A 24630-nucleotide genomic window follows, 5' to 3' on the forward strand; every position below is an offset into this window, starting at 1 on the left:
CCCCCCCTTGCCACCCTAATCAAGACTTGGGATTAGAGGCATGTACCACCATGTCTGTCTCTTGCATGTCTTACTAATTGTGAACACTGTCACCATTAACATGAAAATGCAGAATGCTTGTTGGTCATACAGCAGATTTATTTTTCATTTTTTGAGGAAACTCCATCCTGCTTCTTTTTTTTTTTTTTTTTTCATAGCAGTGGTAATCTACACACTCACTGACAGTATCCAAGGCTCCCTTTTCTTTACATCCACAGGAGGACTTGCTGTTTTTACTTCTTCTGGTAATTACCACTCTTACTGGGGCCAGGTGGTATCTCATTGTGTTTCTTATTTGCATTTCCCTGATGACTAATAATGTTGAACTCCCCCCCCCCCCACACTAATTCCAGTTGTATGTCTTAAGAAACATCAACTAGGGCTATTATTCATTTTTCAATTTGATTTTTCCCCCCTGAGCTTTTGATTCCTTATATATTATCGCTATCAGCCTCTTTACAGATAAATAATTTGTAAATATTTTCCCAATTTTGTAGACTGTCTCTTTACTCTGTTGATTATGTTGAGTTGATTTTTATAACTAGTGAGCGATTGGTTCATTTCGGTCAGTCTGCAGGTGGATATCCGGCCTCCCAGCACCACTGATTAAATGCCGGTGCTTTCTTCAGTGTATGTGTTTGCAGCACCTTTGTTGAAAGTCGGCTGACACTTCTAGGCTCCCTATCGGGTTCTACAGGCCTGTGTATCTGTATTTATGCTAACGTTACACTGTTTACAGTGTATATGTGTTTACATGGAGCTGAGGATTAGACCCAAGGCCTTGCATCCATGAAGGAGAGATGTGCCCCTGAGCTACACATCCAGTCCCTACTAGGCTTCTTGATTACAACTCTGCAGTATACTTTAAAAATAATGTGTATGGGTACTTCTGCATGCCTGTATATCTGTATACCACTTGCATGCAGTGCCCCTGGAAGGCAGAAGAGGGCGCTGGATCTGGAACTTGGAGTTATAGGCAGCTGGGAGCTGCCACTTGGGTTCTGAAACCAAGCCTGGGGCAGCCAGTGAATGCTCTTAACCACCGAGCTGCCTCTCAGGTCACCGTGTTCTGTGGTATACTCCGGACACAGGCAATTTAACAGCCTCCGCTTCCTTCTCAGGGGAGCTTGAACTGTCCGGTGGTGGTGGTGGTGTTTGATATGCATTTTGGATTGTTTTTCATGCTCTGTGAGGAATGTCATTGGTGCTGTGCCTAGGACTGCTCAGAGTTGAATATGTAGATGGCATATCTACTACATACTGGACACAAGAGAGGAGAAACATGTTCTAAAAATGACGGGATCACTGCACAACTGTAAATACATTAAAAGCTGTCAAATGGTGCACTTTAAGAGAGTGAACTGTAAAGAGAGTGAGTTAGATTTCAGTTTTTAAAAAGCAGGGAAGTGGAACAGACATGCCACGTGGAGGAGGGCAGACACTGCACAGTGGGCTCCCTGCAGGCTGGCTGGTTTGGAGGTGGTTTGTGAACTTTTAGTCACATAGGGAATGAAGACAAAAATAAATGCCTGTTTATTCAGATAGAGTGAGCTATAAAAAAAAAAGTAAGTTTGTCTGCATTAATTAGCAAGGCTGAATGATGACAAGAATTTTTTTTACAACTTCCTTTGCATAAATGTTATTTTTATTTTTTTGTTTTTTACGACAGGGTCTCTCTGTATAGCCTTGGTTGCCCTGGACTCACTTTGTAGACCAGGCTGGCTTCTGGCTTCAAACTCATAGAGATCTGCCTGTCTCTGCTTCTCAAGTGCTGGGATTAAAGGCGTGTGCCACCTTGCCCAGCTTATTTTATAGTTTTTGAAGAAATTTTTTATGAACTAACTTTTCTTTTCTTTCTTTCTTTCTTTCTTTCTTTCTTTCTTTCTTTCTTTCTTTCTTTTTTTTTTTTCCTGAGACAAGGTTTCTCTATGTAGGTTTGGTTGTCCTGGACTCACTTTGTAGACCAGGCTTGGCCTTGAACTCACAGCTATCCATCCACCTGTCTCTGCCTCCCAAGTGCTGGGATTAAAGCTGTGCGCTACCACGCCCAGCTATGAACTAATTTTCAAATCAGAAAACTCCAAGCGCTAAGTATACTGGGTAATTAGAAAGCGCACTGAACAAGCCTCCCACAAAGAACAAAGCCTTGACAACCATCGCTATTTGTTCCTATAAAATAGCAGAAAAGAGAGCACTAATTCAAACTGAGAGAAGCATCCAGATAAAAGGCAGATGGCAGTGAGAAATATCACAATGAAACCCAGCCCTCAGTACAATTAATATAAATTACTTTTTTTTTTTTTTTTTTTTTTAAAGACAGGGTCTTTCTCTGTCACCCTGGCTGTTCTGGAACTTGCTCTGGATCGTAGGCTGACCTCAAACTCACAGAGATCCACTTACCTCTGCCTCCCAAGTACTATCAAGGGGTGTGCCACCAAGATTAATTTTTGTTTGTTTGTTTGTGTTTGTTTTTTGTTTTTCTAGACAAGGTTTCTCCTTGTAGCCTTGGCTGTCCTGGACTCACTTTGTAGACCAGGCTGGCCTTGAACTCACAGAGCTCCACCTGCGTGTGCCTCCCTGAGTGCTGGGATTACAGGCGTGCATCACTGGACCCAGCTATAGACTAATTTTTTAAAAGGTAGAGGACAAACTTTTCTTTGGTATTCGTGTGTACAAGAGCGCATGTGCATGCAAGTGTGAGTGTAGGCATTCGTGTGCCATGGCAGGCATTTGGAGATTGGAGGTTGAAGGACAGCCTCGGATGCCAGCCTTTCAGTCTTGTTTCCTGCTGCATACACCAGGCTCATTGGCCCCTGAGCGTCCGAGGATCTCTTCGTCTCTCCCTTGCATCACACACTGGGAGCACCGGGACAGCAGACGCGCAGTGCCGCACTTGGCTTTACGTAGGTTCTAGGGGTTTGGCCTCAGGTCTTGACACTTGCATGGCAAGCGCTTTCCACACTGAGCCAGTTCCGCAGCCTAAGACAGACTTTAAATGAATGACAGTCGTACTTACAAAGTCAACAGTACAGATATGTCTGTGTTAGAACAGACCGGAAATAGGAGTGCTTTTGGGGTGGGGGTGGGGCACAAGAAGGATATACTAGAGAGAGAGGGAAAAAGAAATTCAAACTTTTAGTTGAACTAAAGACCTGAGAAGGTTTAAAATGCACAGTCTAAGATAACCTCTGCCTTAAAAACTACTGGCTTTTATTCTTAAAATTAAGTTAGGCTCTTCTTTTTTCTTTTGTTTGTTTGTTTTTTCAAGAAAAACATTTGGTTGAATTACAACCTGAAGAATGAGCAAAGGAAACAGAAAGAACAAAGAAAGGAAAATAGATACTGTGAAAGTGAGGACGCCCAGAGCCTGGCTGGTAGCACATGCCTGACCCTGGCACTCAGGGTGAAGGAGGAGCATGGTGGCAAGTTTGAGGCCAGCCTAGGCTGCGGGAGGACCATTCACAAGCAGGTAAACAAGCAGGCAGAAGTACCTAAAAGCACAGTTTTGAAAAGGCTCCTCACTATTTGTCCCATGGGTGGGCAGCCAAGGACGTTTGGTCTTGGTGGAGTCTGATTTGATGGTCACGTTCTTTTTGTTCTCCAAAATTTAGCTTTTATTTTAGGTGCATGGGTGTTTTTACCTGCATCTATACAGGCACACCCTGTGCCTAGGATGTCAGAAGAGGGTGTCGGATCCCCCTTAGAACTGCAGTTACAGAGGGCTGTGAGCTGCCAGGTGGATGCTGGGAACCGAACCCAGGCCCTCTGGAAGAGCTTCGCTGCTAAGCTCTCTCTCCAGCCTGATTGCAAGTTCTCAAAGACACTAAAGAGCTGCCTGACATTTGAGCAACGCTCTACTGATTTAATTATGTAAACTGATGCCAAAATGGAGTGAACGCGGAGAGAAGGCTGGAAGCTTCAGTGCTGTGCTGTCCCTGGCCACCTGGGCAGAGCCACCGTAAATACACACAGTACCTCCGTACCCCAGAAGAAGGGGCTAATTATGCTTATTTCTAAACTAGACACTGTTGGAATTTTTCCCCCCTGTGGCAAACTTCAACCTGCACTTCTGTCAAGAAAGGGACACAAACAGACCAGCAAACAATGAGGTCTGTGTACAGTTTTGATTATAGAACCGAAGGAGAATGGCTTCAAAGGCTTACAGCTGGGCTCGGCAGCTTTAAACTTCTTTCAGCTGGCAAAGGGGCCCTTGATCTCTCATCTGTCTGATGTCTGGAGAGCTTTATAAGCTGTGCCACACCACCCTAGCTCTATACACGTCTTGATGTGATCTTGAATAAAACCGAGTTTTATTCAGTTCTTGCACATAACAGGCGTTCACTAATGCCTAATGAATTGAGCAGACGCTCTTTGGCCATGTCTTCAAATAGCTCATTAGACCAGAATAGTTTCTGGTCTGGTTCACGGAAGAAGCCAGCCCAGGGTCAGTTACAAATCCCGTCTGCACATCCCCTCTTTCCTCTTGAAATCACAAAGCAAACGACTTATCACAACCCCTGGGACACCGTGTATACTTGTCCCTAAAGTCACCATGAGAAGAGCAGCCTCCACAGCTCGGCATCCCACATCTGCACTCTGTGACTAAGAAGATGTGTGCAAGTGGGCGGGTCTATGACTATAGGATGTAAAGTCCATTAACTTTGGGGGCTGAAGGGACATTCCTGAGAATTCACTGAGTATTAATCTAAAAACTTTGCCTAACAACCTGGATGACTGGTTTTCCCCCAAGTTATAGGTTCAAATGACTAGGAAGCATTGTGGGGTGTCCCTAACCCTCAAAGAACTGGATGTACATTAAGGTTAAAGTCCTTAGGAGCTAACTCTATGAAGACCTCTCTACTCTTTCCAACCATCCAAAAATCCTATTATTTTCTAGATGACCCTCCAATGTGCCATTGGCCAGACTGAGCTTCAGAGTAAGAATTCAAGACTGTAAATGTGGTTTCCAATCCTGGAAGGGACACAGCATGTTTGGTATGTTTTATGAAATGGCACAGTAACCATGTCACTTGAGTCAAAAGCAGGTGGCCTACCATCCCAAGGTTTCTTTCGGAGCACTATAAGGGGAGTATCTGCGACAACAAACAAACAAACAAATCCCCAAAAGACCTAAAAGAAAGACCTAGAAGTTCCTGGGTTGGTTAGCACTGTGTAAGGGTCTGGATTGGGAAGACCGGGCTTTATAAACTTCTTGGAGTTTGTCTGAAAGTGAGTCTTCATCCTGTGGAGTGCCCCACCCCCACCCCGGGGCTGTCAGTGCCTCCAGGCATGGTCCTTTCTGGGGCTAAGCTGCCCTGAGTTATTATCTAAACGTTTTAAAGAAAGCAGCCACTCACCAAAGTGAAGCTTCTGGACCGTGAACTGCTGCTCCGGCTCTCCAGACTGCCACCTCTGCTCAAGTCACTGAGCCCACAGTTCAGCGACACATCGGAGTCCATCTCTGAAGACTCTGGTTTCTGCTGGTTCCCAGGCATCCCCACAGAGAGCTGTCACTGGCTGGCTCCCAGGAAACGAGGTAGGAGCCAGGGTCCCATTCTGAGGCAGGGGAGGTCTTCTAGGGAAATCAAACACGTAGCAGCAGTTAGTGACCTGAAACTAGTGCCTCATTGCTCCCAAGTGGAAGGCCAGCCCCATGCTCACTGAATGGAAGGATTTACTCTGTGAAAATGGTCATTGTAAAAAAAAAAAAAAAAAAAAAAAAAAAAAAAAAAAAGAAAATGGTCATTGTACCAAAAGCAATCCACAGATTCAAGGCAATCTCATCAAAATCCCAACACCATTTTTTTTTTTTTTTTACCAAAATAGAAAAAAATAATCTTAAATTGCATCTGAAAACAAAAAATACCTCAGATAAGCAAATAAGAGTATGCTGGGCCTCGGGAGATGGCTTAGTGGCTGAGAGGACCTGTGGGGCAAGCAGGAGGGCCTGAGTTTGAAACTCTAGCTCTTAGTGCGAGAGTCCCAGGCACTTGTAACCCTGGTGTGTGTGTGTTGGGGAGAAAACAGGGTGGTCGCTGGGGTTTGGTGGCCCGAGGTTCAGTGAGAATCTGTCTCAAAGAAGGAGAGCGACAGTGTCCTCTGGTGTCCGCACTTGCAAATATAGCCCATCCCCACAATTAATAATGCCACACTTAATTCCAAATAATGTTACAGAGCCATAGTAACAAAAGCAACATGATACTGACACGAAAGCAGACATGGAGATCAACTGGACAATATATAAGATCCAAACATAAGCCCGGTGACAAAGATGCCAAAATATATATACATTGGACGAAAGATATTTTTAGCAGATGGTGCAGGGAAAACTAAATATCCACATACGGAAAAATGAAACTAGAGCCTTCTCTCTGACCCTGTGTGAAAAATAATAGATCAGAGACCTTAATGTAAGACCCAAAACTCTGAATCTGAGAGGAAAACAGTTTAAGACACAGGGGGAGCTAAGGACTTTCTGGACGAGACTCTAGTAGGCAGTTGGCAAACAGAATATCATGAAATTAAAAACCTTCTGCTCAGCAAAACAAAACAAAAGAAAAACCCCAGATAATCAGGTGCAGAGAGCCTCCAGAACTTGAGATGACCTTGCTACCTATCTGACAGAATTCATACCCAGGAAACTAGCTCAGAAACTAAACAAGCTGGGCACAGTGGCACATACTTTTAATCCCAGCATTCCAAGGTACAAAGTGAGTTCCAGGCCAGTCAAGGCTACAGAGTGAGACCTTGTCTCAAACAACAAACAAACAAAAAGCTATTCAATAACCTGATGAAAACAACCCACTCAATTAAAAAAAAAAAAAAAAAAAAAAAGGCCATTTAACTGTGCAAAGATCTCCCAAGAAGAAGAAATAAATATTTTTAGACATGTTCAATACCCTTAGCCATCAAGGGAATGAAAATTAAAACTATATTGCGATTCTGCCTTCCCCCAGTCAGAATAACAGTCATCCAGAAAACAAATGACAACAAGTGCTGGCAAAGATGAGGACAAAGACGGAGCTTTATCCACTGAAGGTGAGAGTGGAAACTCACCTTGGGAATCAGTATAGAGGGTTCTCGAAACACTGAAAACAGACTACCCATCATGTGACCCAGCTGGACCCAAAGGATTTACATCCTGCTGCAGAGAAACTTGCACACTGCCGACAGTCACTGATCTAGTCACAAGGGCTAGGAAACGGAATCAGCCTATATGTCCATTTACCCATGAATAGATAATGAAAATATGGTGCACACACACACACACACACACACACACACACACACACACACACACACGACCTAAGAACACACACACACACACACACACACACACACACACACACACGACCTAAGAACACACACACACACATGACCTAAGAACACACAGATATTTTTGAGAGAGGGGTTTACTATGCAGCCCTTGTTTGCCTGCAACTTGCTGTGCAGGCCAGGCTGGCCTTGAACTCACAGAGATCCATGTACCTCTGCTTCCTGTGTGCTGTGATTAGAGTCCTGCGCCACCATGTCTGACTAATTTTTATGAAGGATAACGTTGCTGGGAACTTGGTAAAATGAGTCCAGCATCTTCCTTTGTACTGACGGCCTGTACTCTTAGGCTCTGGTACAGTCTCCCTCAGGCCACCTTTCTGCCTTAGCTACCACAAAACAGGTTCCTTTTCCAGGTGCACATCAAGGTTAAGAGACGGTGGCCACAGCTAAGATGTATGGGAGCATAGTTGACGGCTCGAAGGCTGAAGGGTGTCTGAGGCCTGATGACAGTGCAAGTCCCATAGAAGGCAGAAAGGACTGTCAGGTGACCCTACCAAGGAGGTCATATCAATTATTGCTTTCAGGAACAAAGGTGTCCACGGGTAAGAGCACTTATTGCTCTTCCACAGAAACTAGGTTAAGTTCCGGGCACCTACATCAGGTGGCCCACAGCTGGCTAAATTCCAGTTCCAGAGGATACAATGACCTCTGTGTGCACTTGCACACACATTGCAAATAAACACAGGCATATACAAGTATACAGATAAATAAAAATCTTTTTTTTGAAAGAAGAGTCCCTTGTGTGTGCATGTATACGTGAAAGCGCACACCCTCCCACACCCCCACGCCCACACCCATCATGCTTTTTCTTTTTTAAGTACTGAACCAGGTATGGTGGCACACGTCTTTAATTGCTGATGGATCTCCGAGTTCAAGGCCAGCCTGGCTTACAGAGTGAGTTTCAGAGCAGCCAGTACTATTCAGAGAAACCCTGTCTTGAAAACCCACAAAAAGAAAAAGTGCCCCTGTAAGGTGTGGTCCATCTTCTGAGTTTCTTAGCAGAAAACCCAGGCCAGTGCCTAACCACCAAGTGAGCTCAGCAAAATACTTCAGCAGATCAAAGGGATGACCAATAGGAACATGCCTCCAGTTGACTGACTGAACAGGCACAGGCATTTGTGGAGAAAGTCAACCAATGGACACCTGAGAGCAGATGCTCTCCCTCTGGGAGTGTGGCGAGCATCTCCGTAGGAACAGATTTTAAAGGGAGAGTCCCCACGCCAACTCTCTTCATGGTTCAGTGATTGAGCACAGGTTAAGAGCAAGCTTAGGAAACCAGAGGACTTGGAACACACAAGGCTTTCAGAAGATACCATACTCCCAACAGTGTGGGAAGCCACTCAAAGTGGCAAAAGTCATAAGCTGACATATCCAACACTCCTGTGTGTGTGTGCACCTGTGTGTGTGTGTGCGCAGGTGTGTGTGTGTGTGCGCAGGTGTGTGAAGACCACAAGTTGGAAACCAGCCTAAACTATCAAAGGCCCTGTATCAAAACAAAACTACAGTAGCCAGGCATGGTGGCGCACACCTTTAATCCTAGCATTTGGGAGGAAGAGGCAGGCAGATCTCTGTGAGTTCGAGGCCAGCCTGGTCTACAAAGAGAGTTCCAGGACAGCCAAGGCTACACAGAGAAACCCTGTCTCCAAAGCCCAAAACCCAAAACCAAACCAAAACCAACCAACTAACCAACCAACAACAACAACAACAAAACTAAATGTCTTGCTTGCAGTCCCCACTCTTGGAGGACAGAGGCAGAAGAATGAGAAGACCAAGGCCCCTGTGACCTAGTGAATTCAAGGGCTATATGAGAACCTATCTAAAAAACCTAACCAAAGATCGGGCATGGTGGCGCATGCCTTTAATCCCAGCACTAGGGAGGCAGAGGTAGATGGATTGCTGTGAGTTCAAGGCCGGCTTGGTCTACAAAGCAAGTCCAGGACAACCAACAACAACAACAACAAAAACCCCAACAAAAGTCGAAGGTCTTGGAAATCATTCAATAACAAGTGGCCTTAAGCAGTAACATGAGTCTATAAATATCTAAATGACTAATAGCATGTAAGTCAGGCTTTCAGATATACAAGGTCAAACTCCAATGTATTCAGTCTCAAAAAAAAAAAAAAAAAAATCAAATATCTAGCATGCGTTGAGTATAAACACATACTGCAGACGTACCCAGAGTGCTGACAAGAGGGGCCGGTGCAACCTGCAAACCAAGCCAAAGCAGACACGTGTTACAGCAGGCCTCCTGGACCCAGGACAGGCTGGAGTCAGGCTAAGGGAGCCAGCCCAGGCAGTGAAGGCAGGCTAATTCTTGCATCCTTCCTGTGGCTCCCACCCACTGACTCAGCTCGAACTGGGTCCTGACCTGAGTGAATCACAGCTCTGAGGAAAGGGGATGGGATGTAGCGTGCCAGCCTTCCCTAGGCAGGAGTCAGCAAGGTGAGGGCGGGACAGGAAGTGCTGATTTACTCACACACTCCGGAACTCCCTGTGGGAAGGGGCAGGAACTGTGTTGTTTGGGTAGTGAGGGCAGCGGGCAGCACGTGTGCCCTCATGGTGGGGCTGGAGGGCAGTGACTGGCTGGGCTTTTTCCAGCAGATACCTTCTATACGAGCTGTTATAATTTTAAAAGCTAAGGAACTGTACCATTTAGATTTCTGTAGCCTGTGCTCTCAATAGTGCATGAGGAAGCTAAGCAGGGTCTTCCATAAGGGGGGGTGGCAGAAGAGAAGGCAAAACCTTGGCTCCACATCCTGCATGGGTATTAATCACTGATGTCTAAAAGAACTGAGAGACTGTGAGGCTCCGTGGGAACTGAACATACAGAATTTCGTGGCTCACTGTGAAGAGCAGGTTTTCTAAAGGGGTGAGCAAAGAGGCGACCTCTATCCACCCTGGAATGGGGCACACCGGGACAGGGACCCTTGAGCTGGAGCAGATGGGATGGATAATACTGACCACAGCCATGGGTCTGTGAGGGTCATTACCACTTTGAAATATCTACTGTCCTTGTCCAATCTAGAGTCTCTCTGGGCTTACAAGAGACCAACATAACTAAGTGAGGCTGGGATCAGCAGAAGGCTAAAGAAACCAACTCTTCTGAAGGTCTGGGGGTAGCGAGCAAGCCTCAGGAAAGACTCAAAGCCTTTGCTTTGGGGGGCCATCCAAGACCAGAAATATAACCGTGTCTCATAGTTTTTATGTTTCCCTTGTTTATTTCCCATTATTTGCTAGAAGCACCCCACCCCCAGTTCATCCTCTGAGTAGAGAGAACGAGGCCAAGGCCATTCGTCATCTTGGTGGGCCTGCATCTGCCCAGCGTGGTTTAGTCAGGAGGCCAGCAGCTGGCTGAAGGGAAAAGTTCAACAAAAGCTATTGAACTATGGTTGTAAAGAGGCAAGTGAACCCTCCCCTTCCCCTGAGTTTGGAGCCCAAAAAAAAAAAAAAAGGCAAAAAAAAAAATTTTCTGCTCTCCAGGACATTCCAGAAAGACCTAGCCTGCTCTAGAAGGTATGCCTACAACCTTCTTTCTACCACTCCACCGCTTGTCAATACAGCCAGTAGGCATACAGAACAAACCAAGTGACTATGCCTCACTACTGTTGACCTGAATACTTCGGAGTCTGAGGCATCGCAATGCTGACCTCTGCTACTCAAAGGCCCAACCGAAGGCACAAAGCGTTGGAGACACTGTTGGCTCCTCCCTCCTCCTGTCACTCACATCCAGCCAGCCCTGCACATTCTCCCCACTTACAACAGCAACATGTCCACTTTCTTCCTGGCCCCCTCCCTAGTACAAACCCACCATAGCCCAAGCTGACCCACGGCCAACCTGCCATGTCTATCTTGATGTTCACCTGTCTTCTCATTCTTCTTTATACGTTCCCGGCATGGTTACACGGGGTCAAACTGGATATAACACTTGATGTCACTGCTTTCCTAAAGCGATGAACTCTAACCTCGTCCCTATGGACTTCAGAGTCAAGCAGACTGCAGAAAGAGTCCAGCAGCACAGTTAAAGGTTTGATCTCACCAGTGTTTACAGCATACCAGGATAAAGCAACTTTATAACATACATTCCATCAGCCAGCTATGGTGGCTCTCCCCTATAGCCTCAGTGCTCAGGAGGCCAAGACAGGAGGCAGAAGAATGCAATGCTGTCCTGAGCTACATACCCACATCCTGTCTACAGACAAACATTCCTTTAATTTCGTTAAGATACATGAAAACTGCTGACATACCAGGCCATGAAGCAACTCTTAGCACATGTCGATACTGACATTAAGAAATTCTTTTTTTTTTTTGCCAGGCATGGTGGCTCATGCCTTTAACTCCAGCACTTGGAAGGCGCAGACAGGTGGATCGCTGTGAGTTCAAGGCCAGCCTGGTCTACAAAGTGAGTCTAGGACAACCAAGGCTACACAGAGAGACCCTGTCTCAAAAAACAAACAAAAACAAAAAACAAAAAAAAAAAAAAAAAAAAAGAAAAGAAAAGAAAAGAAAAAAAAATTTGACTATACAATTGTATTACAAGTCAATAAAGATAGCTGGAAGAATTCATGGGTATAGCCATTAAGAACTGAGTTCTGGGGTTGGAGTGATGACTCAGCTGTTAAGAGTGCACATAACCACATGTAATTCCAGCTTTTGAGGATCTGATGTCCTTTTCTGACCTGAGGAAAACACACAAAGACACATACACACTAGGCACGTGCGTGCATGCACACATGCATATGTGACATATACATAAAACCCTAAAAAAATCTTAAAAGCTTAGTTCTAAATAACTCTTGGAAACGAATTAGGGTTAGAAAACATTTCAAGCTATATGGTAAGAAGGGATGAGAAATGGTACTAGGATGCAGTCAGAGCGTGTGTCATCAGGAAAGGATGCAGTCAGTGCATGTGACGTCAGAAAAGGATGCAGTCAGAGTGTGTGACATCAAGAAAGGAGGCAGTCAGAGCGTGTGACATCAGGAAAGGAGGCAGAAACATCAACTAAGTTCATTCCAACTTAAGCTGGGGAAAAAAAGCAAAAATAAACATAGTGGGTGGACAGAAAAGACATGAAAACAGAGGAACTGGGTTTAAATAAACAGAGGCGCACCTTGGAACTGCAGCAGAGCCCTCCAGTCACCTCGGCCTGCTCTCTGATCCTCTCATTCCTCCTTCCCCATTCACAGGGATTTTGAGAACTTGTCTCCCCAAAACCAGGGCAAAAACCAACCTACCAAAGGAGTGATTCCAAAAAACTCTCACTATGACATAAGAACCAAATGACTTCTTAAAAGATATTCCTTTTTCTTGACCTTCAAGAACGATTAAAAAAAAACAAAAAACAAAAACAAAAAAAAACGCAAGTGTTTCACCACAGGATCTGTTTAGAACGGCCACGGCTGATTACCATGAGTGGGCTTTTCAGACGGTTAAAGTGGGTGAAACAAAGGCAAGCCAACACAAAGCAGCCATTGTGGGCCTGTGGGCCTGTGGGCCTGTGGGCCAGGGGCTCTTGACAACACTATGAACGGGGCACCCGAGTGGCTTCTGTGTGACAGGCAATCTGCTGTTTTTACAGCGAGATGGGAATCCTGCCTCCATAGCCTCTGCTTAGCTATGTTAATTCCTCTGCAACTAATGTGTGTTAACAAGAATGAGTTTTATAACATGAGTTTACAGGAGAAAAAAGGAGATGACGAAGAAGAACAGAGAAGAAGAAAGAAAGAAGAAGAGACAAGAAGAAGAAGAAGAAGAAGAAGAAGAAGAAGAAGAAGAAGAAGAAGAGAAGAAGAGAAGAAGAAGAGAAGAAGAAGAAGAAGAAGAAGAAGAAGAAGAGAAGTAACAGCAGCGGATGCTTACAATTTTAGTAAATCAATGTTTTGTTGTTGTTGTTGTTTAAGACATGGGTTTCTCTGCATAGCCTTGGCTGCCCTGGAATTTGCTCTGTAGACCAGACTGGCCTCAAACTCAGAGATCTGCCTGCATCTCCCTCCTGAGTACTGGGATCAAAGGCGTGCACCACAACTTCCAGAGCTAATCTATATTCTCATAGAAACTGACGCCACAGCCTTTCCATTATTCAAAAAAAAAAAAAAATTGAAAAATTAAAAAAAAAAATCATGGTTCATTCTTAATCTTTTTTCTTTTTCCATTAAAAGTAAATTATAAGCCATCCACAAAACAGCTTTACTTCAGTCAACACAGCACACCAGTGAGCTCTGTGCATACTCCTCAGCTTACTTAGGAAAACTGTAGTCTGACTTTTCCACACCCAGCTGCCCATTCAGAAACCCCCAAACGGCCTAACTGAAAGAAGACTGAATAAAAACAAAATAAAACAAAACAAAAAGACGTTGTTGGTCTGGAGACTCACTCTCTTCTATATGAATTTCTACTTTCAAAACTTTCTTAGCGGGCGTGGTTGCGCACGCCTTTCATCCCAGCACACCAGAGGCAGAGGGGCGGATCGCTGTGAGTTCGAGGCCAGCCTGGTCTACAAAGTGAGTCCAGGATAATCAAGGCTACACAGAGAGACCCTGTCTCAAAAAAACAACCACAAACACAAACAAACAAAAAACTTTCTTAAACGCAAAACAAATACTCATGACCACAAGCTCCCGGCAACCTGCCAAGCACGTCGCACAGCCCACCTCAGACTCCCGCTTGCTCTGAGAAGCACAGACCGCTGAAGTGGGCAGCCTTAGTAGTCTCCTAATGTACACCACCAAGGAACCAATCTGTAAGCACATGGGCTTGGAGCAATCCCTGGGTCTAGCTGTCCTTACCTCTTCCACCTAAATTTCCACAACACCAGCCCTTTATTTAGCCGGGGTCCCTATAATACGCAGTCTCCACAGCTTCCTGTTGCTCTTTTCCCCAGCCTTCTAAATCCAGGTCAAATGTGCACCAGACTTAGCTCTCCTTCCTCCCATGATGTATCCCCCCCCACCCCCCCTCCAGTGCACAGACATGGTCCTGTGTAGCTCAGGCGGCTCCAAATCCTCTACGTATCCCACGAGGGCCCTGAACTGCTCCACCTGCAGCCACCTTCTGAGTGCTGGAATGACAGGCAGGTGTCCACCGCCGTGCCCAGTTCCTCTGGTGCTGGGATTGAACCCAGGGCTTTGTGCATGCTAGGCAACCATTCTGCCCACAGAACCACACTCCAGCCCCTCCTCCCTGAGGCTGAACAATCTTACTGCCCTCTCTGCTCCATGCTTTGGCCTTGCTGTTCACCTTCCAGCACTGTAAGCTGGATGACACCTCTGTCGCTCTGGTACAGCTGGTCTCATTAGGTTTCTGCGTTTTGTGATCCTTTTTGCTTCAGGCAGATTATAAATTTCTTTTAGGCAGAGGACCTTTCTTTCTTTCTCTCTCTCTCTTCCTCTCTCTCTCTCTCCTCTCTCTCTCTCTCTCTCTCTCTGCGTGTGTGTGTCCGCCCACAACATCTTGAATGACACTTGTCGCCAAATTAATCAATATCCTTACTTAGCCACCCCCCAGCGCAGGCACACACTTTTTGAGACAGGATCTTTCTGGCTCCTAAATGCTGGGATTAAAGGCACACACCACCATGCCCGGCTTAAAATTCCACCTTTTAAAACTCCAGAACACCTTATTTTCTTGGGAAGGAGGGGATTGAAATCCTAAAAGTAGATTTGCTTTCTGAGACAGGGTCTTGTATATAGCTCACTCAGGTCCAAAACACTATGCCTTCCCAAGATGGCCTCGGGTGTTGTTGTTGTTGTTTTGTTTTTTGGCCAGGGCCTCAGAGCCTTGGTCATGCAATGCAAGGACTCTGTCACCACTGAGCTTCATCTCCGGCCCCCTGAACACAGGGTGTGTGTGTGTGTGTGTGTGTGTGTGTGTGTGTGTGTGTGTGTGTGTGTGTGTGTGGTGTGTGTGTGTGTGGTGTTGGTGTGTATGATTTTGAGCTTGGCATTCGTAATCTCAAAATTCAGAGGAGGCAGAAGCAGGAGATGGAGAGTTCAAGACCAGGGTGTACCACACAAAGACACAGCGCTGTTTGTTTTCAGTGTGTCCAACTGGGCCCCGAGGTACCGCAGACACATAGACAGGAATACACACACAAGCTCCGTCCTCAGTCCTTCCCTGGAATAGAGACCCCTGGCCCCCACACCCCCAGCACTGGGGATTGACCTCAGCCTCTCACACACATACTAGGGAAGCACTCCACTACTGAGCTACACCCCCAGTCTTTTTAAAAAATACTTTTGAGACAGGGCCTAAGCTGACAGGCTAGCCTTGAATTCACTCTGTAGCCCAGGTAGGCTTTGAACTTGTGATCCTCCTGCCTCAGTCTCCTGTTTTATGTAATCATCAAAGACCTTAAATCTTTTTTTTTTCTTCCTTTTCTTCTTCTTCTTTTTTTTGTTGTTGTTTTTGTTTTTCGAGACACAGTCTCTCTGTGTAGCCTTGGCTGTCCTAGACTCACTTTGTAGACCAGGCTGGCCTCGAACTCACAGTGATCCGCCCGCCTCTGCCTCTGGAGTGCTGGGATTAAAGGCATGGGCCACCACAGCCTAGAAAAGACCTTAAATCTTAATAGACACCCAATGACATGCAATAAAAAGGCTAAGATGACAGTTAACTTGATCTTTGAAAGCACAGGCATGCTTACATTTAGATTTCTGTTTTTTAGAAAACCTCATTTTGAGCAATGTAGAAAAACAATAATAATTTCAAGTGGCCCCTGTTAGTAACACTTTCAACTAAGAGGAGGTAGGTAGTGAGGGATAGCCAATTGAATGAAAGTACCTGATGGGTCTCCACCGAGGCAAACACGCTGAGCAACAATCCTTGGGTGCAAGTCTCTTGTCACTCACTACTTTACCTTCTCTGAGCAAGAGATGAAAATCAGATGTCCCTAAAAAAATGGAAATCTCTCCTGAAGACAGTCTAGTTGGCAGGAGCGAAGTCTCTGAGAAATGCAATGGAGTCTTTGCTCAGACAGGCATTGCAAGTTTTTACTCAGCTCATATTTTAAAAACTGCTATTTTAATTGTCTATTTTAGCTGAGTGTGGTTGAATGCCAGCACTCCCAGGCAGAAGCAAGCAGATCTCTATGAGTTCAAGGCCAGCCTGGTCTACACTGAGTTCTAGGACAGCTAGAGCTAGAGAGACCTTGTCTCAAAACAAACAAAAATAAGACCCCTCAAACAAACAGCAAACAAACAAACAAACAACAACAACAACAACAAAAACCCCACACACACCAAAAGCCTGTTTCTTTCTAGATATTAGGGGCACTGTTTTAAAAACAGAAGAAAATCCAGGTTAAGCTATACTTTTGAGAAACTACGTTGTGTGCTTTATTCAGCAAGTCCTGCTGTGCGCCCACTACGTGCTGCCCAGTGAGATGAAATGCAGGCCCTCTAACTCAGGGGCGGTAATTATACCGCCTTGTTTTGCAAAGCTCTTTTGTTCCCAAGAAGCTTAAAACTCTCACCTGAAGTTTTCTCCTGTGGAGCTTGCTTCCTGGAGCGTTCATAACACCTGGTTAGACTGGACCGTGGGTATCTTTGCATATCTTATCATCTCAAACAAACAAATCTGAATCAGAAGCCGAATAAAGCTCATACGGGACCTCCTGATGGGTCCAGCCATTTTTTCTTTTTTGCATTGCTGAGAGTGGAACCCAGGGCTCTGTGTGTTTGACTTGTTATATACCCTAAAACACATTCTAAAAACAGAATGTTTAACTGCATCTCAACAAAATTTCTTTGCTTGCTTTTGTCAGAGGAGGGAATGCAGATGGACACTCTGCCTGGCGGTGTACACACAGGTTCCTCCTACTGACTCCGCACATGGCCAGGGACCTCAGCAACAACTTCTTCAAGCTCTCTTCCTTATAGGTTGGCCTGTGAGTACCATTCACAGCCCTACTTCAAACAAGGGGCTCTCAGGTCCTTGTGAAGAAGCAGGACCATCAATATTTGCTGAAAACCCCTGATGACCCGAGCTAACAGTTTAATTGTTGCTATTTTCAGAGCTGAAGGACTGCCTCTCAGTCTCTCCAGGAAAAACCAGAGCACCTTCAACAAGTTCAAGAGCAGAATTTGATAATTATTCAAATAATGAAAAGGGTTGGTCAGTCGGTCGGTCGGGTGCTGAGCAGTCGGGCTCGTAACTTGATCAACCATCTTGGAAAATAAACACACAACTCCTATCCCATGGAGCAGACTAGCTAAGAAATGCAGGTTTAAATAGGTACTGCAGGCTTCTGGCTGTGTTTTATTTTTCTGCAGAATGACAGATTGAGCACGCCAGGCAAGTTCTCGACTACTGGGCTACAGCCCGAGACTTTACCTTTCCCGTGTGTTTTTCTGTGATTTCTCAAAGTCACTGGCTAAATTCTTGCCGTGGCTGAAAAAAGGCTTAAGTGAGAAGTGGTGCAGTTGCTATGTGCGTAGGTCAAGCACAGCCAAGTCTCAGTCATCACAGCAGTCAACACAATTTTTCACACTGTGTTGGTAGTTACTAGTGTAAAATAGTGCAGTGTGCCTTGATTCTGATTAAGTAGGTTTTGTGGTTGTTTGTTGTTTTGTTTTTTGGTTTTGTTTTGGTCCTCCTGCCTCAGCCTTCCCAGTGCTAGGATAACAGGTGTCTGCCACCACCTGATGCTGAGTGTGGCTTAATTATTTGTTGATGTCAACAGCTTCCCACAGAAAGTGCCTCTAAAATCAGAATAGGAGTCAACGGGAGTGGGAGGGTGGGGTTGGGAGGGTTTGAGGGGAGCTGACATAGTGACCTCACAAACATTTTAAAGACTTCTAACATACACAGAGCTGGCCTCCAGAGGGCTTTTTCATTATTTCCCTCATATACTTGGAGGACAACTTACCCTATACAGGGGATAGCAGGTTCAAGGCTGCTGTGGCTTACGGGTTCCCAGGGCTGCTTTTGCACAGTATTTTAAAACAAACAAACAACACCACACACACACATTTTTTGTGCCAAGAATTCCCCTGGACCTTTTTCAGGTGCCCTCTCCTGCTCATAGCATTTCATCTTACGTCCTCCACTTTACCACCTTTCTTCATTCTTGAGCCTGCTGTTGAAAGTCCACTCCACAGTAAATCACGTCACTACCACAGCCACACTCCCGAGCCTTGCGTGGCTAGTGCCCAAGGTAAAAGCTGGGCTCTCAGCAAGATGATCGAAGCACAAATCTTCCATGTTAGCCTCGTTTCCGCTGCCCCTCTGCATCCCCCCCCCCCCCAGAAGACTTGTAGGTGTTGTTGTTAACAGTCCATATATATGTATCGTATTTTCTTTCACCAAAATTTCTGGAACAATTCTCAATGGGCTAAGGATGAGAGAGAGGACTTTTTTTTTTTTTTTTTTTTTAAAGACAGAGCTACACGTAGCCCAGGCTGGCCTCAGACTCACCATGGAGCGGAGGATGACCCTGGCCTTCTGATCCCCTTGCTTCCACTTCCCTTGTGCTGAGATCACTGGCTTCCCATCATTAGAACCAGTATATGCTGCGCTGGGATTCCCAGCGCTTTGTTGCAAGCACTCGCCCAGCCCATTGGAGGAACCTAAGCATCCTCTCAAAACTCCTTCGGTCCCCTGAAGCTTTACCAAAAACACCAATGCCCCATTTTAGCAGGCAGCAATGGGGCCACTGGTAGAGCCTACACATAACTCCTGCCCCAGCTTCTAATTAGTTTGTACAAAATTAGCCATTTTAGGCATCCACAGAGCGCTGAGCTGCTAAAGGGAAGCAGCAGAGAGCCAACAATCAAGAGTCTGCATCTCACCGTCTACAGAGGACCTGGGAAATCAGGATCCTGTCCCAGACTATAGACCAGGAAATCTAGTTACAGAAACTTCAGGTGTGAACCCAGGGTCACAGGCTATGGGTAATGGAGCCCAAGGCAGGGACCTGAGGCCCAGTGGACTATGGCTCTCTTTCCTTACGCCCCTTTAACTAGTCCATTAAAAATAAATAAATATGTAGCCTGGCACGGTGGCGCAAGCCTTTAATCCCAGCACTGGGGGGCAGAGGCAGGCAGATCTCTGTGAGTTCGAGGTCTACAAAACGAGTCCAGGTCAGCCAGGACTGTGTTATGCTGAGAAACTTTGTCTCAAAAAACCAACCAAACAACTAACCAACTAGCCAACCAACCAACCAACCAGCCAACCAAATAGTCTAGAAAAACTGATGAAAAACAAAAGGACAGTTGAGAGTTATGGCTAACTAAGATAGGCAGACAATTAAGTATTTCACAGCACTGGTCAGACAACTGGCCTCTGAGAGACAGAAGCAGTCTCAAAGACAGAGTAGAAAAACAAAACAGCCCACAACGGAACAAAGGGTTGAAAGGGAACCCAGTCCACCGACTGCACGATTTTGGTGATGTAACAAACTGAAACAGAACAGAACCGCGGTTTGCATAGGCGATGGCATCTCCCACAAGGGCTTGGGGGGTGGGGGCTTATTCTCAGCTGATGAAGCGATTTGGGGGGTTCCGGTGAGCGTTGGTTGGGAAAGAAGCAGGTCACTGGGGTAGGTTCTTGTCTCTGTCTTGTCCCAGACACCTCCTTAGCCGTCATTCTTTCGTCCCCTCTTTGCTTCCTGTCCACTGCCATGACGTTCTGCTCGAGCGCCCTGGCGCCATAGCAGCATTTCCACTCTGGGTTGTTCTCTTAGGGGCCTTGCTCACAGCAATGCAAAAGAAACTAACGAGAGAATCGAGTCTTCAGCAGGTATTTCTCTAATAATGTAGGGAAAGATGGCCGAACAGGTCAAAAGTGCTTGTAGAGCAAGCCTGATGACCCGAGTTCAATCCCTGGAACTCGTAGTGAAAAAAAAAAACAACTGACTCCCAGTGTCGCCCTCTGACCTCCACATGGACACAGTGGCACGAAAAAAATGTGCACGCTCTCCTCCCAAATAATAACTAAATGAAGTAAAATTTAAAAAATAAAGAAGATGCATACAGCAGCCTTTTCCTTTACCTGGGGAGGGGCACTCTCTAAGAACCTCAACAAACGCATGGCACAAAGTAGCATATGAGCCCTATAGGAAATATTTTTCTTGTGTGCACATATATTCAACGATAGAGCTCAACTTATGATAAATTAGGCACAGGAAGAGACCAACAACAATAGAGCAGTTAGAACAACGTGCTGAAATAAAAGCCAAGCGAATGTGTCCCCTTCTCCGTTTCAACTCGTCTTTACTCCTCACAGCACGGGAGTACTGTTGTCAGGCTGTGGTTGCCCAGGGGCAAGTGAACTGCTAATGAGGGCCAGCCAGAAGGTTCAATCAGAAAAGTACCTGCCAAGCATGACCTGAGTTCAGACACCCAGCATTCAAATAAAAGCCGGACACACTGGCACATAAGACCCAGGTGGCTGTCTCAAGCTCACTGGCAAGCCAGCCTAGCTCCAGGCTCAGTGAGAGGCCCTGTCTCAAGCAATACGGAGGGGAAAGTTATGTGGAGAATGAGGAAGACACTTGACCCTGCCCCCCGGCCCCCCACCTCTCACATGCATATACTTCCTATTGCGCGCGCACACACACACACACACACACACACACACACACACACACACACACACTCTGGAGATGAATAAATAGGAGGACGTCTGACAAGCACAGGAAACAGTTCTCAACACTGTTAGTCATTAGGGAACTACAAATCAAAGCCACAATGAAATATTACTTCATACCATTAGGGTGACCATAACAAGCAACCCGTGACCTATACACTCGAAAGAATCCTGTGCATTCATTAAAAACCAAAATCAAAACAAACAAACAAACAACAGATTAAAAGACCAATACAATGCTGATGAATCCTGAAACCATAAAGGCCAAACATTTTAAGACTCTGTCTGTATGAGAATAGGCAAATCCAGGCACAGAAAGCAGAGTAGTGGCTGTCAGGGACTAGGGCCATGGGAGAAGGGAGACTGTCTCATGAGGAAAGGTGATGGAAAAGTTCTAGAACCAGACAGGTGTGATGGTTATATGCCACTATTAATACACTTAGTGTCATGCTTTAATAGACTTTAAGATGGTAAATTGTATGTAATTATGTACTTTCTATTTTACCACAGTAAAAAAAAAAAAAGAAGATAATTGGACTGGTGAAATGGTTCAGTGGGTGAAGGTGCTTGCCACTGAATGTGACAACCTGAGTTCTGTACAAGAGACTCTCGTGGTGGAAAAAGAGAACCTATCCCTGTAAATTGTCCTTTGACATCTAGATAGGCACAGTGGCACATGCACATACATGTGCATACATGTACACACATACACACAAATAAATGGAATAAACATTTTTTTTTTTAAATGAGAACCTTTTCATCACTTGGGAGGTAAAGAAGGGTCGACCAGGAGCTCAAGGTTATCCTCTGCCAGGTATCAAGTTTGAGACCAGCCTAGGCTACTTGAGAACCTGACATGGTCAGGAGAGGGCGATGAATAAACCAAGCTTTCCCAGTGCACCAGTGTCTAGTGTGGGTGATGTGCATTCATAAAGAGCTAGCAGATTCTGTTCCCCAAAGGTAGGATGCTAGGTTGCACAGGCCATCAGTGCAACACCAACTTTTGCTAAACTCTTTCGGATTTCAAGATTGGTGCCTCTGGGAAGAGCAATGGTGTTACTGAGGAGAAACTTCACTGTGGTTCCTAACAGATTGGCTGGCATCAAGGATGTCACTACATGCAGAGAAGGCAGTGCCAGCATGATTAGAGGGGACAGAGAGAGCCCAGCCTCAGGAGGGCACACACGAGGGAGCCATCACCCCACACCCACAGAAAGTACAATGGAAACTGAAACGAGATGCCACCCTTGACCATCAAAAGCGCTTAAGTTCTTGGATGCTCCTAGGATTCCCCTGGCACCTAACAAATGGCCTCCATGTCCCTGGCATCCATCCCATAACGACGCAGATAAGTTGCCCTCTGAACTTTCTGTTCCAGAGGATTCCCTGAGCTGTGCTCGGCCCCACCCGTTCACTTCCCTCCCTTCAGGTTTCAAGGCCTCTAGTAGTTACCTGAGCCCATCTTCAGATCAACACAAGGTGCCAACTCTAGGCTCCTGAGGTGTCTGAGAACTCTGGAACCAAGGCCAGGTGTGTCTCATCAGCCACTGACAAAGGCAGGATTACCAGATCTGGGTTTAATCAGTTTGGACCATATGGCTCTTCTTATCTAGAAATTCTTGCATGTACAGTGGCAAGTCAGGGCCCAGCACACCGGAGCTGGTCAAACAAACTACAAATACAATGATAAAGGAGCCAACAGCCACACCAGGCCTGCACTAAAACAGGCCGAGCCTCTGCAATAAAGAGCCACTAGACTCTTTATTTTCAAAAGCACAACCCGTCCTTACAACTGCCACCTATTCCAGTTTCAAAATTTTGGTTTCTAGGAGTGGAGAAAAAAAAATGTACTTTAAAATTATCAGCATCCAAAATTTTCCAGGAGAAGCTCATTGGAGCACTGTTGGAAGGAACCAATCCAGTCAGTGAGAGAAAAAAAAAAAAAAAAGCTATTACTCGTCTGGGCAAGAAAATACACTAGATTCCATACATACACTGTCAAGCCTGGCAAGAAAGATCTTAGCCGACTTCCACCCTTCCCACCCAACCCCAAGTAAATAGGGCATTTGTTTGTGTTTCCACATTGGCTGCACCAACGAAAATACCTCCTCCACCTAGAAAAACAATCTGGAACATTCAGGCATGGAATATGAGGGCAAAGTTTTAGCACACACTGGAGCACCACACAGAAAATTATTTTTCAGAAAAGTCTATCCTGCAAGCATTTTCCCCAAGTTTACACTTAATACTGTTTTGGTGTTTCTAGAGCAGTCTGTGACAAAATGGTTTTGTTGTTGTTGTTGTTGTTTGTTTGTTTGGTTTTTTGCTGTTGTTGTTTTCTATTAAAATTGGAGTCAGAAGGAATCGTCCCACAGAACTTGAAAGTTTTACTCTGTTTAGGGACGGACACACACACACACACACACACACACACACACACACACACACACACACACACACACCCTTCATCTTCTGCTTTGCACCAAATAAAATAAATTCAGGCAAAGAGTTAAAAGTCGTCCTGCGGTTAAGTGTCGAAGGGTGGCGCGCGCGCGCGCGCACACACACACACACACACACACACACACACACACACACACACACACACACACACACACACACACCACCCCCCCCCTTCATCTTCTGCTTTGCACCAAATAAAATAAATTCAGGCAAAGAGTTAAAAGTCGTCCTGCGGTTAAGTGTCGAAGGGTGGGGGCTTGGTTGCTTAAATTTAGAATCCGTAAAACAATGCTGGGAAACTTTCCGTCTTAGAGAAATGCTGCAGTTTATTTGACTGCCTTTTGTTAAGCCACATATTCTTTCTCTCTAATCCTGTCGTCCCAGTTCCCCGGGCAGACCCACACAAACATCCCTGCGCGATTCAGTTACCTGCGGGGAGCCGGCGGGGACACGGAAACCTACGGAAAGATTCGCGCAGAACCCTGGTTTAACAGGTGGCACTAGCCACCTCCCTCAGCCTCGCAGTGGACAAATCCTCACGCGCAGTCGGGTGCCGATTCCCTCGTCAGGCTCCGGGAAAGTTGGGGACCAAAGCCTGAGACTCGGGGACCCAATTCAGACAACACGCTACAAGCCACTGTGCGCTCGCCCACGGGAAAAGTCCGAGGTGGGACGCCACGCGCCGCGACCCCTCAAGTCCCGGGACGAAGGCTCTGACCTCAGCGACAACAGGCTCCCCAGCTGCGCGCAAAGGACTCCCCCAATTTCAGAGCCCGGTGCAGGGCTCCCAGGGTGATCCCGACAGCTGCTGCAGCGCCCCGCGCCCGGCCGGTCACCCTCGGGCTGTCCCTGCTCAGCAGGGCGGAACTCACCGAGCCAGGTCCCTCCGCGGGTCGCAGGTGTCCACGCCGACTGCGACCCGCAGCGCTCACGCCGTCCACCAGCCAGCGAGCCGCACGCGCTTCCCGACCGACCGTCCCTGGGCCGCCCGCCGCGCGCTCCCGGTGCGCCCAGCACCTCCCCGCGGCGCGCTCCCGGTCGTGCGCGCTCCGCCGCCCAGCCCTCGCTCCACACCTCTGCCGCGCGCTCCCGGCTCCGGGACTTCAGCCCTCCAGAGGTACTCTGCGCGCCCCCGCGATACTTAAAGGGCCAGAGCCCGAAATCCTTGGCTGTGCCTTTGCTCACCTTTCAGGTCTTCTCTACTTGAGA

The 24630-nt window shown here is 46.3% G+C and overlaps 1 protein-coding gene across 1 annotated transcript in view; it reads right to left on the minus strand.

The window, feature by feature from the left end:
- The window catches only part of Proser2 (proline and serine rich 2), a 33220-nt gene extending 8796 nt beyond the window's left edge, over window positions 1-24424 (minus strand). Inside the window, exons 1-2 of the mRNA XM_051151360.1 lie at window positions 24294-24424; window positions 5397-5614 (exon numbers count right to left, since the gene is read on the minus strand). Of these exons, the coding sequence (XP_051007317.1) occupies window positions 5397-5534 (138 nt within the window). The 5' untranslated portion in view covers window positions 5535-5614; window positions 24294-24424. The remainder of the gene's footprint in view (window positions 1-5396; window positions 5615-24293) is intronic.
- Window positions 24425-24630: the final 206 nt, after the last annotated feature.

The sequence above is a fragment of the Acomys russatus genome, chromosome 9, assembly GCF_903995435.1.
Source record: "Acomys russatus chromosome 9, mAcoRus1.1, whole genome shotgun sequence".
Classification (NCBI taxonomy): domain Eukaryota; kingdom Metazoa; phylum Chordata; class Mammalia; order Rodentia; family Muridae; genus Acomys; species Acomys russatus.